The sequence below is a fragment of the Haliotis rufescens genome, unplaced genomic scaffold, assembly GCF_023055435.1.
Source record: "Haliotis rufescens isolate VD_foot unplaced genomic scaffold, xgHalRufe1.0.p SCAF_14, whole genome shotgun sequence".
In the NCBI taxonomy this organism is placed as follows: Eukaryota; Metazoa; Mollusca; class Gastropoda; order Lepetellida; family Haliotidae; genus Haliotis; species Haliotis rufescens.
This window is the reverse complement of record NW_025963824.1, coordinates 17973544-17992512: the sequence shown is the minus strand read 5'-3', so window position 1 is coordinate 17992512 and position 18969 is coordinate 17973544. Positions and strand designations below refer to the sequence as shown.

General features: G+C 43.5%; 1 protein-coding gene and 1 non-coding gene across 4 annotated transcripts in view; both read right to left on the bottom strand.

Moving 5' to 3' along the window:
- Nucleotides 1-18969, bottom strand: part of LOC124124495 — a 45000-nt gene that overhangs the window by 6567 nt on the left and 19464 nt on the right. For all 3 annotated transcript variants that reach the window (XM_046487680.1, XM_046487678.1, XM_046487679.2), the window contains exon 3: nucleotides 4089-4268. In XM_046487680.1, coding sequence (XP_046343636.1) covers nucleotides 4089-4268 — 180 coding nt within the window. The remainder of the gene's footprint in view (nucleotides 1-4088; nucleotides 4269-18969) is intronic.
- On the bottom strand, nucleotides 444-525 carry Trnas-aga. The gene has a single exon. It is a non-coding gene; the product is annotated as a tRNA-Ser (tRNA).

Sequence of the window (18969 nt, the reverse complement as noted above, 5' to 3'; positions counted from 1 at the left end):
GTTTAACGCCCAATACACTAACCCTTACATTCTCTTTTTGTTCATGGTGAGCAAAGATATAAATTGTTCGCCAAACCACAGGAATATGCTGCTGTAAACAGTAGGGCTGCAACAAATAGCTATGAAGCGAATACGATACATATCACGAACATAGGGTAACGAACATGAATATATTTATTCATGAATACAGTTGATGTATTATTTATTATATTCAGTGAAACAATAACAAAATAATTGTTTTGACATCGTTTGACCCTGTTGCCAGTGTTCATGACTGTTATTTTATTGTACATTTATATACTACCGAATACATGAGTGAATCGTAACATTCATTTTTATTGTCCCATGTATCCTAAGAGGCCAATAAATTATTCTTTTTAGTAAAGCTTCGTATTCCTGTGATCACCATTTTTAAATGTTGCAAAATATTATTAAAAAGAATGCGTCGTCGGCAGGATTCGAACCTGCGCGGGAAGATCCCAATAGATTTCTAGTCTATCGCCTTAACCACTCGGCCACGACGACTGTGATGTTTAGCCGCGATTGTTTACGTTGTATTCATAGTACGGGCGCCGCGGCTAAGATTTATAAATAGAACTGTTCATGACTGCACGCTGAAGCAATAGAAAGGATCCCACGTCGATCTATACTGTGCTATTGCCATTTGTATTAAACTTCGTCGCTAACATAATATTCGTGAGGTCTCAGTTCAGCTGAAATTAATTATTACCACTAAGATCAATATTGATATAATGTTATATAAGCTGTATATAGTTCCAGCGCTTTAAACACACAGAGTAAAGCATCGACAGAAACCAACACACACTAACTTCTAGAAGGATAACGTATACGTAGTGCCATATGTAGAAGTTCTATCGCTCAATATCTTAAAAGAATTTGTGTTAAAAAAAATATTGCGATGCACTTTATACTGTCCTCATCATTGTTTTAAAAATGAAAATGGATAGGGAGGTAGAATTTTTTATTTTTTTTATTTCTTATTTTATTTTTATTTAAAAAAACTTAAATTCACAATTGTACTGAATGATATATGAAAACACTAAAAGAGAGGAGAGTATAAATTGATCTGTGGCACTACATGACTTTAAATGTGTGAAATGTACAAGTGAGTGAGTATGGTTTTACGCCGCTTTTAGCAATATTCCAGCACTATCACGGCGGGGGACACCGGAGATGGGGTGTAATGTATAAAGACAATATCAAGAATAGATACTAGTACGTAAATCGTAGCCCGTACACCCGCTCTCTTTTTTTATATTGTTTTCGTTATATATTTAGCACCAGTACGCAATAATAGTCATAGTATTAAATGTTACAGTAACTGATAAATATCATTATTTGCATCATAAAAAAAATAAAGAAACGACTTCAGATTAATCAAAGGCCGCCCAGTAATTATTGACTGAAACTTTCATGTGTGCCTGAATATCGTCTGTCAAAGAAGGCCGACACCATGAGTGTTTATATATTTGTATAACCGTCGTAAACATACATGGGCTTCATATGTAGGAAATATGACATAGGAATTATTGACGTTCTTGTTCTTCTACAGCTAGTACACGTGGTCCTCTTCCCTCAAAGATAGGGGGTCAAGATACGACATGTAGCAAGTTACTATGAGTGACTCGGACCTGTCCACCGTAGCTTCTTATAGTAATTGCTCTTCGAAATACATTTATTCGTTTAAGAATCGGTATGAATATGGTTCTTGCGATATCGCGCCAACTTTTTTTTCATAGTGAATACTATATATGTCCCCCGCTTCGCGCTATCGCACGAACCAATCACCTGTTTTTCCTCAGTCCGCTAAAGTGAATCATTGATCCGAATATCAAAAACATTATATTTCAAAAAGCATATTAAGCATGCTGTATACAGACTTGTTTGAAAAGGACCAGAACGTGATAATTGCCATTACTGGTCTACGGTGCACGCGACATTGAAGAAACGAACAAAACGTGTGTTCATCATAAATATTGCATTTCACCACTTGCATGTTTTCAAGTTATAACAACAATAAACGTAGAAGTAAGACTAAAAAGTGTGAAATGGCTGATTTGAAGTTAAGTGACTTTTAAACGTCTGAACATGACAAAGTCTTTGAAAAAACCTTATTTTCATACAAGATATATAGGTCAAGACAGTGTATCCACATATGATAAAACAAATCCTTTTGGGTGACCAACTTACATGTAGTTAAAAAGGTTTTGCAGTTTAACCTTTCCACTCATTTCATCCAAATGTCAAATGTCTAAAACCTTAGTTTCAGCCAAATTAATCATAAGCATTGCTCCAAGAAGGATGTCACGCTCGACACGCTACAGTCACGCACGACGCTCCCCAGTCACGCACGACCCTCTCCAGTCACTTACGACACGCTCCAGTCACTTACGACTCTCCCCAGTCACGCACGACACTCTCCAGTCACGGACGACACTCTCCAGTCACTCACGACACGCTCCAGTCACGCACGACACTCTCCAGTCACTCACGACACGCTCCAGTCACTCACGACACGCTCCAGTCACTCACGACACTCTCCAGTCACGCACGACGCTCCCCAGTCACGCACGACCCTCTCCAGTCACTTACGACACGCTCCAGTCACGCACGACGCTCCCCAGTCACGCACGACGCTCTCCAGTCACGCACGACACTCTCCAGTCACTCACGACACGCTCCAGTCACTCACGACACTCTCCAGTCACGCACGACACTCTCCAGTCACGCACGACACGCTCCAGTCACGCACGACACGCTCCAGTCACGCACAACACGCTCCAGTCACGCACGACACTCTCCAGTCACGCACGAAACTCTCCAGTCACGCACGACACGCTCCAGTCACGCACGACACGCTCCAGTCACGCACGAAACTCTCCAGTCACGCACGACGCTCTCGTCACGCACGGCGCTCTCCAGTCACGCACGACACGCTCCAGTCACGCACGACACGCTCCAGTCACGCACGAAACTCTCCAGTCATGCACAACACGCTCCAGTCACGCACGACACGCTCCAGTCACGCACAACACGCTCCAGTCATGCACGCCACGCCACAGTCACTTCAACTTCTCGCGCTCAAGAAAAGTTTACGCTCCAGTCACTTACGACTCTCCCCAGTCACGCACGACACTCTCCAGTCACGGACGACACTCTCCAGTCACTCACGACACGCTCCAGTCACGCACGACACTCTCCAGTCACTCACGACACGCTCCAGTCACTCACGACACGCTCCAGTCACTCACGACACTCTCCAGTCACGCACGACGCTCCCCAGTCACGCACGACCCTCTCCAGTCACTTACGACACGCTCCAGTCACTTACGACGCTCCCCAGTCACGCACGACGCTCTCCAGTCACGCACGACACTCTCCAGTCACTCACGACACGCTCCAGTCACGCACGACACTCTCCAGTCACTCACGACACGCTCCAGTCACTCACGACACTCTCCAGTCACGCACGACACTCTCCAGTCACGCACGACACTCTCCAGTCACGCACGACGCTCTCCAGTCACTCACGCCACGCTCTCGTCACGCACGACACTCTCCAGTCACGCACGACACTCTCCAGTCACGCACGACACGCTCCAGTCACGCACGACACGCTCCAGTCACGCACAACACGCTCCAGTCACGCACGACACTCTCCAGTCACGCATGACACTCTCCAGTCACGCACGAAACTCTCCAGTCACGCATGACACGCTCCAGTCACGCACGACACGCTCCAGTCACGCACGAAACTCTCCAGTCACGCACGACGCTCTTGTCACGCACGGCGCTCTCCAGTCACGCACGACACGCTCCAGTCACGCACGAAACTCTCCAGTCATGCACAACACGCTCCAGTCACGCACGACACGCTCCAGTCACGCACAACACGCTCCAGTCATGCACGCCACGCCACAGTCACTTCAACTTCTCGCGCTCAAGAACAGTTTACGCTCAGTCATATTTCATGGAATAGGCCACACATAAAATCGGGAGAAAACTGTTCTTAGAATAAAGATCTGTCAGACACTTAAATGGTTGGATCAATTTTCAGATATACTCACAATTACATTCTGGTTTCACGGCATCCGACCACGCCCCTGTTGGGAGACAAGTCACATTGGTTGGACCAACCACACGGTGGCCGAACTTCCTGCATCCAACAACGACGTAGGATCCCGCTGTGACGTTGTAGTTGCTGAGTATCATGTAAGCGTCATCGGGATGGGCGAGGACGTCACACTCTGTAAGGAGACAACGCCACACCATAAGACACTAGAAACTGTCGCAGCGTTATATGCATATATATCTTGATGACTAGCCAGCCTGTCGACTCCCTACAAAGGACCACGTGCATCCACACTGATGGTGGTGAACAAATTACTTCAACATGTATTATTTTCTCTTGTTTTGTTTCACATGGCAATAAATACAATTTTGTCATGTATCAGTAATGTTAACATTTTACACTTACTTGAAGTGGAAGAAGAAATGCACTTTGAAAAATCCTATATTTGGCACTGTCATTATTTGTGAAACAGGATATATAATAAATTGGTAAAATTGATTTCAAATTGTTGTTTAAACGTCATTATTACTTGTTACTAAATCGTAGTAGCTGAAAAGTGTTGAAAAATTGCTTGTCGTGTCTGAAGGATGCCATTTTGACTTTTTTTGGTATTTCCGTGATTAGGCAACCACAGATAATGTGCAAGACACTGCATGGTTGAATGTTTTACACTGCATTCGCACATGTGGGCTGCAGGTGGTATTGAGGTGGTGACGACACTGGAAGAAAATCCATTAGAGTAAGGAGTCATTACTCTGGTAGCTTTACAGGACTAGAGTCTCTGATGCTTCATTATGATGCAGTGGTGTATGTGTTGTCACGGAGTCCTGTATGTCCATGTGTTCGACAGAGCTGTATGACAGCGGCCTTTCAATAACCGGGTACCGATATACGATATACACATTGTGCCATGTATCAGTGTAGCTAGGCCTTGTGCCACTAGTCCTGCATGTGCCAAAACGATGCGTGGATATAAGGATCGACAGGTTTTGTGGGAGTTTCTGACAGCATGTGCCTTCCACTCAGCCAGGCCCCACACTGTATCCAACTCAAGTCATCAGTCGCCAGGAACGAGCAACTGGGAACCTGGTCTACCCTGTAATCCCCATAATGCCTGTTTCACGACAGTGTGCACAGCAGACTGCCAAACTAGATCAGAGTCTTGCACAACCGAAGCTCATGACGACAGCCATGTGTTATACACCTTTATGAAAGGTGTACTGTTAGGAATACACATGTGCTTTGCACACTGTAGCGGGGTATGTGCCAACAAAGTAACATTTAACACGCTTGGTCTAACTCAAACAGCTTTTGATTTTAACACGATAAGCCCCGGATTCGACGTAACACACAGGGAGAGGTCACGGGGGCACAAACATCAAATGTTAATTAAGTGTCTCCTGATAGCCACGACTTCACCCTGTTTGTGCAGGTCACTCCTCCTTACCCCTGTATATGGAGATGCAAGCATGGTATTGTGTGCTCCGACCGGAGACAACCATGTGCTCTGACCATGACACAGCACATTGCGCAACAGAAACTCGACGGACTGCGAACAATCATACACTGGTCATTTTGCAGGTGCTCTGACAACAGTTACAGGAACTGCAGATCTGTGTTGAGCTTCACCCATGCCAGCACACTTATATACACAACCGTTTCTTTTTACGGTACCTGGCCATAGATAGGAACAAGATGCCTACCTCTACATGTACAGCTCTAGCCCCGTCAGTAGACAGCAACAAGATACCCACTTCTACATGTACAACTCTACCCCCGTCAGTAGACAGCAACAAGATACCCACTTCTACATGTACAACTCTCCCCCCACCACTAGACAGCAACAAGATACCTACAAGTATATGTACGACTCTACCTCAGCCAGCAGACAGCAACAAGATACCCACTTCAACATGGACAACTCTACCCCCGTCAGTAGACAGCAACAAGATACCCACTTCTACATGTACAACTCTACCTCCGTCAGTAGACAGCAACAAGATACCTACCTCTACATGTACAACTCTACCTCCGTCAGTAGACAGCAACAAGATACCCACTTCTACATGTACAATTCTACCTCCGTCAGTAGACACCAACAAGATACCTACTTCTACATGTACAATTCTACCTCCGTCAGTAGACAGCAACAAGATGCCTACCTCTACATCTACAACTCTACCCCCGTCAGTAGACAGCAACAAGATACCCACTTATACATGTACAACTCTACCCCCGTCAGTAGACAGCAACAAGATGCCTACTTCTACATGTACAATTCTACCTCCGTCAGTAGACAAAAACAAGATACCTACCTCTACATGTACAACTCTACCCCCGTCAGAAGACAGCAACAAGATACCTACCTCTACAAGTACAACTCTACCTCCGTCAGTAGACAGAAACAGGATACCTTCTTCTACATGTACAACTCTACCCCCGTCAGTAGACAGAAACAGGATACCTACTTCTACATGTACAACTCTACCTCCGTCAGTAGACACCAACAAGATACCCACTTCTACATGTACAACTCTACCCCCGTCAGTAGACAGCAACAAGATACCTACCTCTACAAGTACAACTCTACCTCCGTCAGTAGACTGCAACAAGATACCTACTTCTACATGTGCAACTCTACCTCCGTCAGTAGACAGCAACAAGATACCTACTTCTACATGTGCAACTCTACCTCCGTCAGTAGACAGCAACAAGATACCTACTTCTACATGTACAATTCTACCTCCGTCAGTAGACAGCAACAAGATACCTACCTCTACATGTACAACTCTACCTCCGTCAGTAGACAGCAACAAGATACCCACTTCTACATGTACAACTCTACCTCCGTCAGTAGACAGCAACAAGATACCCACTTCTACATGTACAACTCTACCCCCGTCAGTAGACAGCAACAAGATGCCTACTTCTACATGTACAATTCTACCTCCGTCAGTAGACAAAAACAAGATACCTACCTCTACATGTACAACTCTACCCCCGTCAGTAGACAGCAACAAGATACCTACTTCTACATGTACAACTCTACCTCCGTCAGTAGACAGCAACAAGATACCTACCTCTACAAGTACAACTCTACCTCAGCCAGTAGACAGCAACAAGATACCCACTACAACATGGACAACTCTACCCCCGTCAGTAGACAGAAACAAGATACCCACTTCTACATGTACAAATCTACCTCAGCCAGTAGACAGCAACAAGATATCCACTTCTACATGTACAACTCTACCCCCGTCAGTAGACAGCAACAAGATACCCACTTCTATATGTACAACTCTACCCCCGTCAGTAGACAGAAACAAGATACCCACTTCTACATGTACAGCTCTACCTCCGTCAGTAGATACCAACAAGATACCTACCTCTACATGTACAATTCTACCTCCGTCAGTAGACAGCAACAAGATACCCACTTCTACATGTACAATTCTACCTCCGTCAGTAGACAGCAACAAGATGCCTACTTCTACATGTACAACTCTACCTCCGTCAGTAGACAGCAACAAGATACCTACTTCTACATGAACAACTCTCTCTCCGTCAGTAGACAGCAACAAGATACCTACCTCTACATGTACAACTCTACCCCCGTCAGTAGACAGCAACAATATACCTGCTTCTATATGTACGACTCTACCTCAGCCAGTAGACAGCAACAAGATACCTGCTTCTACATGTACAACTCTACCTCCATCAGTAGACAGCAACAAGATACCTACCTCTACATGTACAACTCTACCTCTGTCAGAAGACAGCAACAAGATACCTACATCTACATGTACAACTCTACCCCCGTCAGTAGACAGCAACAAGATACCTACCTCTACATGTACAACTCTACCCCCGTCAGTAGACAGCAACAAGATACCTACCTCTACATGTACATCTCTACCTCCGTCAGTAGACAGCAACAAGATACCTACTTCTACATGTACAACTCTACCCCCGTCAGTAGACAGCAACAAGATACCTACCTCTACATGTACAAACTACCCCCGTCAGTAGACAGCAACAAGATACCTACCTCTACATGTACATCTCTACCTCCGTCAGTAGACAGCAACAAGATGCCTACCTCTACATGTACAACTCTACCCCCGTCAGTAGACAGCAACAAGATACCTACCTCTACATGTACAACTCTACCTCCATCAGTAGACAGCAACAAGATACCTACCTCTACATGTACAACTCTACCTCCATCAGTAGACAGCAACAAGATACCTACCTCTACATGTACAACTCTACCTCTGTCAGAAGACAGCAACAAGATACCTACATCTACATGTACAACTCTACCCCCGTCAGTAGACAGCAACAAGATACCTACTTCTACATGTACATCTCTACCTCCGTCAGTAGACAGCAACAAGATACCTACCTCTACATGTACAACTCTACCCCCGTCAGTAGACAGCAACAAGATACCCACTTCTACATGTACAACTCTACCCCCGTCAGTAGACAGAAACAAGATGCCTACCTCTACATGTACAACTCTACCTCCATCAGTAGACAGCAACAAGATACCTACCTCTACATGTACAGCTCTACCCCCGTCAGTAGACAGCAACAAGATACCTACCTCTACATGTACAAATCTACCCCCGTCAGTAGACAGCAACAAGATACCTACCTCTACATGTACATCTCTACCTCCGTCAGTAGACAGCAACAAGATGCCTACCTCTACAAGTACAACTCTACCTCCGTCAGTAGACAGAAACAGGATACCTTCTTCTACATGTACAACTCTACCCCCGTCAGTAGACAGAAACAGGATACCTACTTCTACATGTACAACTCTACCTCCGTCAGTAGACACCAACAAGATGCCTACCTCTACATGTGCAACTCTACCTCCGTCAGTAGACAACAACAAGATACCTACTTCTACATGTACAACTCTACCCCCGTCAGTAGACACCAACACGATACCTACTTCTACATGTACAACTCTACCTCCGTCAGTAGACAGCAACAAGATACCTACTTCTACATGTGCAACTCTACCTCCGTCAGTAGACAGCAACAAGATACCTACTTCTACATGTACAATTCTACCTCCGTCAGTAGACACCAACAAGATACCTACTTCTACATGTGCAACTCTACCTCCGTCAGTAGACAGCAACAAGATGCACACTTCTACATGTACAACTCTACCCCCGTCAGTAGACAGCAACAAGATACCTACCTCTACATGTACAACTCCCCCTCCGTCAGTAGACAGCAACAAGATACCTACATCTACATGTGCAACTCCAGTCCCGTCAGTAGACACCAACAAGATACCTACTTTCTCTATGTACAACTCTACCTCCGTGAGTAGACAGCAACAATATGCCTACTTCTACATCTACAACTCTATTCTCTACAAAAGATGACCATTCGATGACCAAAGACTACCCAGGCATATGGAGCTGCTGCCTCGTATTCGATGTCTTGTATCTGAACCCGAACCTCGAAGGTTGGTCCACAGCTGGCCTCTGTTAAACTCACCTGCTTCGTAAGGCATCCTACTCCGAGTGTTGTCAGGTTACAAATGCACACAAGATATTAAGGGATCATATTTTACACAGGAGAACGGTGTCCACGCCTTGTTAAAGCCATTACTCGACAACAAAAAGGTCATCTGAGTCGGAAGTAGCCCGCCCTTAGCAAGCCCGTAACGACGCCGGTCCGGTCGCGCCAACAGCAGCTGCTTCATTCGATCATCTTCACTATAATTGGAAGAACGAGCATATTGCAGATGGATGGAGTGTTAGGCGTTTTGGCCTGGAAGTTGACACTTGTTAGGCGAAGTTGTCGAGGGTGTGTGACCTGTCTATTTTTGTTCGATATTGCTCAATTTTGGTGTTTCAAAAATCCAGTATCGCTGTCTGTTTGCGTAAAGGCTTTCACTCCTCCCGAGTCACGGGCTACGATATGAGGAAATACAAACACATCTGCAGCATTTTTTCAGGAAAACGGCAGTAATGAACACAGCACTTAGCGACCTGCACACCACTGTCACACCTGACACAGGATTAGCAGGCTCCCATACACCACCTGAGCTTATCCTAGTGCTGCACCGCATACAGCTACCAGCTCCGTACAGTCAGTTGATGCAGGGCGATCAACTTGACGTTCATTCTCACACGTATGAAGATTCTTAATATATAATCCATGGAAAGACAATATTTTCAACTGACGACAATATGTCTTACATTCTAACCACAGTCAGTGGACAACTTGGTGACTTTGAAAGACAAAATGTGGAGTTACATCCCTTTGAAACGAAGGCGATGGTCAACTATTTTGTTACCACAATGAATGAAAACAATCATAAGTGACTACTAACACCTTTATAGGCTTACTGATCTGTGGACCCGAGAAGGCATTTGAATAGACTGACTGCCAGCACTGGAATACACACTTGAGATGGAACGCTGAACACACTACATGTATACACAGCATAAATCCATTTGGATGACAAAACGGTCTATGTGCATTCTGCATTGCGGAATAACCAAGTAGAACACACTGTTCGTGGAAGACGTCAAACGTTACATGAACGTCCCAGGAAATATCCCATGTAGCAGAGGGCTCTATTATCTGCAGTATCACTGACTGCGGAGTGACCAATGCCGGGAGTAAATTGGGCTTAATGAACAGTATTCCAGTTATATCATACACATCTAAGACGATTACGGGTGTGTGTTGACAAGAATCACATATGAGCCCACGGTTGAGTTCGTTAAAAACACTATTGCAGTATAGGTGAAGCTATGGCGATAGCATTGTCTGAACTGCTGCAAGCCTTGGTCACACGGCTGCTGAGTGTATCCTCAAATCATAGCGTAATAATACATACACCGTGTTGCTGGACCCAGACTATGGTCACAAAATCTAAATCTATCCCCCAAACATAACGAAATAGCCACCTGTTGTTTGCAGGCATAAAATGTATATTTACCAGGCCCATAGCCCTGCGTTAGTCAGCATGCGCTTATCAAGGCTCACTAGGCTAATGCAGGGAAAACCCAATACAATATTCAACATGGCTTGTAAGTAAACATGGATACCAATTCAATAAAAGGCGTTAATTGGTACACCAGTTAAAATGCAGTATATAAAATACCTGCCTGCCCGACAGTCCGAGACGGAATATAATGCTGACGGACGTTCAGTTTTGAAATGTTGCACGCCCGATGATCGGGCTGTTATTGTATTCCCTAAAATACCTTAGTTTTGATTAAGTGTAAGAGGTAAATTAACTGTAAACATTAAACACACAATTGATGAATAAAATTTCAATGAGTTAAAGTTACCAAGTTGACAATCCACCAGTTTATCGTTATTTTCTGAGAACTAACATTAAACAATACTATTCTTATGTTTACACTTTTCTTACTTTTGTTCGTTTGTCTTGCAAAATTCTGGACTGGCAATAACTTATCATGTCTGGTAACTTTGCAAAGTTGCAAGTCTGGTTGACTGACTGTGTATGTATTGGTTGCTTGATTGGGAACAAATTACTATATGTATTGGTTGAATAGTTGCTTGGATGGGGACATATGACTTTGTATTGGTTGAATAGTTGCTTGGATGGGGACATATGACTTTGTATTGTGTGAATAGTTGCTTGGATGGGGACATATGACTTTGTATTAGTTGAATAGTTGCTTGGATGGGGACGTATGACTTTGTATTGGTTGATTATTGCTTGGATGGGGACATATGTCTGTATGTATTGTGTGAATAGTTGCTTGGATGGGGACATATGACTTGGTATCGGTTGAATAGTTGCTTGGATGGGGACATATGACTTTGTATTGGTTGATTATTGATTGGGTGGGGACATATGTCTGTAGGTATTGTGTGAATAGTTGCTTGGATGGGGACATATGACTTTGTATTGGTTGAATAGTTGCTGGGATGGGGACATATGGCTTTGTATAGGTTGATTATTGTTTGGATGGGGACATATGTATGTATGTATTGTGTGAATAGTTGCTTGGATGGGGACATATGACTGTATGTATTGTTTGAATAGTTGCTTGTATGGGGACATATGACTGTATGTATTGTGTGAATAGTTGCTTGGATGGGGACATATGACTATGTATTGTGTGAATAGTTGCTTAGATGGGGACACATGACTTTGTATTGGTTGATTGTTGCTGGGATGGGGACATATGACTGTATGTATTGTCTGAATAGTTGCTGGGATGGGGACATATGTCTGTATGTATTATGTGAATAGTTGCTTGGATGGGGACATATGACTGTATGTATTTTCTGAATAGTTGCTTAGATGGGGACATATGACTGTATGTATTGTTTAAATAGTTGCTGGGATGGGGACATATGACTGTTGGTATTGTGTGAATAGTTGCTTGGATGGGGACATATGACTGTATGTATTGTGTGAATAGTTGCCTGGACGGGGACATATGACTGTATGTATTGTTTGAATAGTTGCTTGGATGGGGACATATGACTGTATGTATTGTCTGAATAGTTGCTGGGATGGGGACATATGTCTGTATGTATTATGTGAATAGTTGCTTGGATGGGGACATATGGCTGTATGTATTTTCTGAATAGTTGCTTGGATGGGGACATATGACTGTATGTATTGTTTAAATAGTTGCTGGGATGGGGACATATGACTGTTGGTATTGTGTGAATAGTTGCTTGGATGGGGACATATGCATATGACTATGTATTGTCTGAATAGTTGCTTGGATGGGGACATATGACTGTATGTATTGTTTGAATAGTTGCTTGGATGGGGACATATGACTGTATGTATTGTCTGAATAGTTGCTTGGATGGGGACATATGATTATGTTTTGTGTGAATAGTTGCTTGGATGGGGATATATGATTATGTATTGTCTGAATAGTTGCTTGGACGGGGACATATGACTGTATGTTTTGTCTGAATAGTTGCTTGGATTGGGACATATGACTGTATGTATTGTTTGAATAGTTGCCTGGATGGGGACATATGACTGTATGTATTGTCTGAATAGTTGCTTGGATGGGGACATATGATTATGTATTGTGTGAATAGTTGCTTGGATGGGGACATATGACTGTATGTATTGTCTGAATAGTTGCTTGGACGGGGACATATGACTGTATGTATTGTGTGAATAGTTGCCTGGACGGGGACATATGACTGTATGTATTGTTTGAATAGTTGCTTGGATGGGGACATATGACTGTATGTATTGTCTGAATAGTTGCTGGGATGGGGACATATGTCTGTATGTATTATGTGAATAGTTGCTTGGATGGGGACATATGGCTGTATGTATTTTCTGAATAGTTGCTTGGATGGGGACATATGACTGTATGTATTGTTTAAATAGTTGCTGGGATGGGGACATATGACTGTTGGTATTGTGTGAATAGTTGCTTGGATGGGGACATATGCATATGACTATGTATTGTCTGAATAGTTGCTTGGATGGGGACATATGACTGTATGTATTGTTTGAATAGTTGCTTGGATGGGGACATATGACTGTATGTATTGTCTGAATAGTTGCTTGGATGGGGACATATGATTATGTTTTGTGTGAATAGTTGCTTGGATGGGGATATATGATTATGTATTGTCTGAATAGTTGCTTGGACGGGGACATATGACTGTATGTTTTGTCTGAATAGTTGCTTGGATTGGGACATATGACTGTATGTATTGTTTGAATAGTTGCCTGGATGGGGACATATGACTGTATGTATTGTCTGAATAGTTGCTTGGATGGGGACATATGATTATGTTTTGTGTGAATAGTTGCTTGGATGGGGACATATGACTGTATGTATTGTCTGAATAGTTGCTTGGACGGGGACATATGACTGTATGTATTGTCTGAATAGTTGCTTTGATAAGGGCATATGATTGTATGTATAGTTGCTTGGATGGGGGGCATAATGTCAGCGCGTATAGTTGCCTGGACGGGAACGAATGACTGCATGTATTTGTTGATACACGTTCATATTGGCATGACCAGCTGAGGGACGCAACTAGGCATATGATGTCATTTTAGTACCAGGCAGGTGAACATTTAGATCGTTCCACATGACCCGGAGACATTTTTGCTGGGAGCGCATTTACAAACTTCAGTTTCAATAACCAAATGGGTTTGTAGGAGATGAAAAAGTTGCGACGCCGCGAATCATTTCAGTTGAGCTTGTAATTACTTCAGTGATAGCGCACATTCCGTTCTCTATATCTCCTTGTAGAAAAAAACCAGACTCGCCTTTAGCTAAATTCATTGCAAATTAAGTAAGACGTACACTTTAGCTTGATGCAAGCCTGATTAGGAGGGTTATTTTGACTCCTCTCGTGTTTGTAGACAGACTGATTTATATACAATGCAATCGTACGCAGCCAGGTGCAGGGCTTGGCTTGTATCTTGTGTCCGAGCGTGTAAAGGGGCGGCCAGATATACTGGTACTTCTGACCAGAGAACCACTGTTGCCGCGACGTCAGGGCTCATGTATTTAGCAAACATACTCTAGATTGACTTTCAAATTGACTCTTCCTGTGAGTGTTGACCTTGGAGGTTTAGTGCTGACCTTGGCGAGACGCTGTGCACATGGTTGTGGTGTGGCGGGACGGGGTGATAAGGGGGATGAAGCTAGTCAAACACAGATGATTACAGACAGGGGACCTACACACAGACCGAGATGTGGAGGTTAATGCAGGGGGCTTATATTGCTAGGATACCACATACATACACACGGCAATACGTAGTTCATACAGAGAAGGGAACACAAAACCCCTGCGTCAGGATCAATCAAGGCCATCGCTTCCTTTTTACGTCAGACACATACACAGCCCATGGCTACTTCCTCACAATTCCAGCTGTTTTCACTGCATTTTCCCATATGAACCTTTGGCATAAGGTGTCACGACGATACAGTACATTTTAACATTATTGCCTCAGGTTTCGCAGAACGCCCAATGAATGTACCACGATACTTAATTGGCGCCGTTTAGTGTCTGATATTCGCCATGTTCCTTGCGGCCAAGCTGACATGAGGTGGTTGATATCCACTAGTTTGTACTTGACTTGCATAAATGATTTACTGAAATTTGTACTAAAACTATTACCCTATGTGCTGCAGGAGTCTGATGTTTGACAACCGGTACGGTAACACCAGCATCACCAGCTACCAGGCCAAGTTATTACAAAATTTGGTAAATAGTACGTTTTGAAAAGCGAATGTAATCTAGGAAAGCATGAATGGGTACATGGAGTTTATCATGTATCTTACCTAGTGTAAGGTAATAAATTAATATGCACAGAGACATCGGAAACCGCGACAACCGTATATACAGCATCAAACAGAGAACACACGTTTTGGGCTTCAAAATACCTTCTCAAGTCGGTACTATTTGAACGAGGCCTTGGAATATAATACACAACACGTGCACCTGTCGCTGCAGCAGAACTTGAACAATTGCAGATTGTAAACAGTGCTGCTTCGACACCGCACAGTACTAAAGCGTTCAAGGCGAGAAACTGTTTCCTATCTTATTCCGGAAACACATATGATTGCTGAGGCTCAATAGTAAGTATAGGTACATTAAAATTGCTTTCTAATTCGAACATTATTACGGATATCCTGTGAGAATATTACAACAGCACACTCGATGTTGATCTCTGACAAAGCTGAACATGAAGGGGATCTGAGACAGGCCTTCCGACACGGAAATGTGGGCGAGCTGGTGTGACCACATGTCACACGGAGTGATCAACACACCAACAACAGCTCAGTGTGTGAAGGTCACCTCCCCCTGCGTGGAAGTAGCGTCACAGAGCGGGAACTACACACTGACCTTTCACCGCCGTGGAGAAAAGAACGCATGCGTACACCCCACCTCTCAAAGTCGTGAAGCTCTAAAACGTGGACAGAGCAGAACAAAAATGATTAAAGATTTGGCACGAGCCAACAGAATTTTTAGTTAACCTGATGCGTAAATGAACCTCGGAGGACACTCATCCCGGCTACACCTAAACAATGTTGAAGGTAACAGGATGGTCAAGACATGGAATTCATCACACATGTACTTTGTCTTATGGCCATGAATTGTACATACGTTTGTACATCACCAGCAAACTGATTTCCTCAGCATCACAGGTCCAGCAGATCCAGAGCCATACCAACACAGATCAGATACATCAGGCTGTATTAAAGAGCCTGTTACACCCACACCTTCCACCACACACCACTCACTTGCAGCATAGAGATTGGTCCTAGGACTTTATCATATTTGAAGACCCCCAATGTAGTTTATGTAATATTCCTTCATGCCCCATTTCTAAAAGAGACCCCCCCCCCTAATTTTTCTTTCGCCTTCAAAGGTTCATGACCCCCTCCCTGGAATCTCATCCCCCTATAATAACTTACAAGCCCCTGCCATGTGTAGACGTACATTACTGAGAAGGACTGTACATTATCCCTGCTGTCTACTTGTATCACGACCATCGGGGAAAGAGGAATAGTAATGAAGGCCGAACCCCCGGGGTCGGGTGTTTGAGCCGGGGTGTTAAACCTCTGCTTACTAATGTCTATAGTTATAGAAACGTCTCCCGAGTCTCCACATTTATTCAGTCTTTGCGGAGCAGGCGTTTCTGTTTTGGGTCATCTACTATGGTCAGCGTGATAGATACGGTGTCACTTTGGACGAGGCTCCAGCATTGCACGCCGACGATGATATATTGACCCAGATATATTGGACAAGAAATTATTTTGAGAGGGGGCAGCATGTTCACTTTGTGATTTTATATCTCTCGTACCACCACCTGAAGATTAAACAGGCAAACGGAATAATGAGATACTGAGGGATCAGTGTTGTCAGCACAAGGCAATAATTATGTTATATAGTGGATAGTGCAATCGATACGATAAACTTGGTATCACGATTCGATAAATATGTGACTGTGGTCATGTATCAGAATTACTTTTAAGCTCTATGCATCGATGCAATGTCTGCTTTCTCAACGAATTATATTGACTAACCTCGCCAATGACATAAGATAGGGCTTCCCGGCTACAAATAACTTGCCAATATTTGATAAAAGGTTGGGTTCATTCTTGCGTTGAATTCTTACTCTCTTATTCTTAAGTTACTTCAGTGAGTGAAATAACGTCTTACAGATATATAATTTTAAGAGAGACCAAACACACGACAGTAATAATAATATCATATCATAATGAGATAAAGAGATTATTACTTCTGTCGTGTGTTTACACGTAGCCTGCTAATCTCTGTGTGCTATGCGTACTTGCTAAATGCACACTTCTGTAATTATCGATTCTGTTGCCTAAAATTTAGAGACATAAAAGTTTAAGTATTAACATTTGACACTGTTATTTCTTCTCCTTGCATATATATTCCAACAACGCATAAACTAGGAATGACATGCTGCATGCATGACTAGTGAGTGACTTTATGCTTAGGACTTTCTGGCATGGCCCCAGGAGAGTATAATTTAGCCCCTTCCACCATGTCTTGCCAGCCACTGTGGATGTAATCATGTCCCTAGCAATAGAAACTCACGTGTTTATTTGGACATGGGGATGAGGAGAACCTAAAGATCTAGAGATGGTGTATTGGTAGTCAGTGAATAGGTGCTCACCTCAGTCCTTGACGGGCCTGTTGCCCCGCCGATGAAGCAGTCACTGTAGCTCACCCTAACTTGAACAAACATATTTTTGCTTTTAGTTTGTTTCATGTTTGACGCCGCACTTAGCAATATTCCAGCTATATGACGGTCTGTAAATAATCAAGACTGGACCAGACAAATCCAGCGAATACTATCATCATCATCGACCTACGCAATTGGGATACGATGACATGCATCTACCAAGTCAGAAAGCCTGACCACCCGACCCCGTTACGACAAGCAAGGCCGACTCTTACGGCAAGCATGAGTTCCTGAAGACCTACTCTAACCCGGATCTTCACGGGAAAATATATGTTGCTAAGCAAGCACCTGTGAGATAACATGTTTTTGTTACAGCTCGCTTATTTAAAACCGTTTTAATTCCAAGTGTATTTCAAAACGTATCTGGCAAGCGAAACCGTTCATGAATACTAAAAACGGTGTATGACGGGGAAGAGTATGGTGATTTATTTATTACTCAGTTATGATTTGCACATTATCTAACCACACGTCGTTGTTATAAGGGTGGCGTATGAATACAACATTCGCAGCTTGATGGCCGGTGATGGGCTGTTTTTGCTCAAAGTGCATCCTGGTGATCGATTTAAGAAAAGTATCATTTCTAACGGCTACTGAGAGTACACGTTGTGTAGAGCTGAAATGTGCTACCGACGCCTCCATTCGAAGGATCAGCTGATGACCAAAACAATAGTCCCATCCGTACGTGATGTAATTACACAATGTGTTGTACTGCCATGTATTTAGTAAACAGTGCTCCAACGGGTTAGTAACAACGAGCAATCACTGTTTACCCGTCGGGCCGGAATGACAGGAAACCAATGGAGCGAGCGTTACATATAATGATCACTATTGATTTTATTAACGAGTATTAAGAGGTACAACCTTACTAATATAAGATAAGTAAATCCATGTATCTTATACTTCTGCTTCTGTAAATCATGACCAGCTCTGAGAAGTATCCATTGTAATCAGTAATGAAGGCTAGTTGTGTCTCGACACGTTTAGCCCTAAAAGATCCCTAAATCCACGGTCGGCACTTGACGGCGATGTTAACACTGCGACTGTAGCTCCCACACCGTCCACACACATCCCCTTCACCTTGACCGTAAACCCTGCACACCGCGGGGTCACTACAACAAAAGCCATTGTCTTA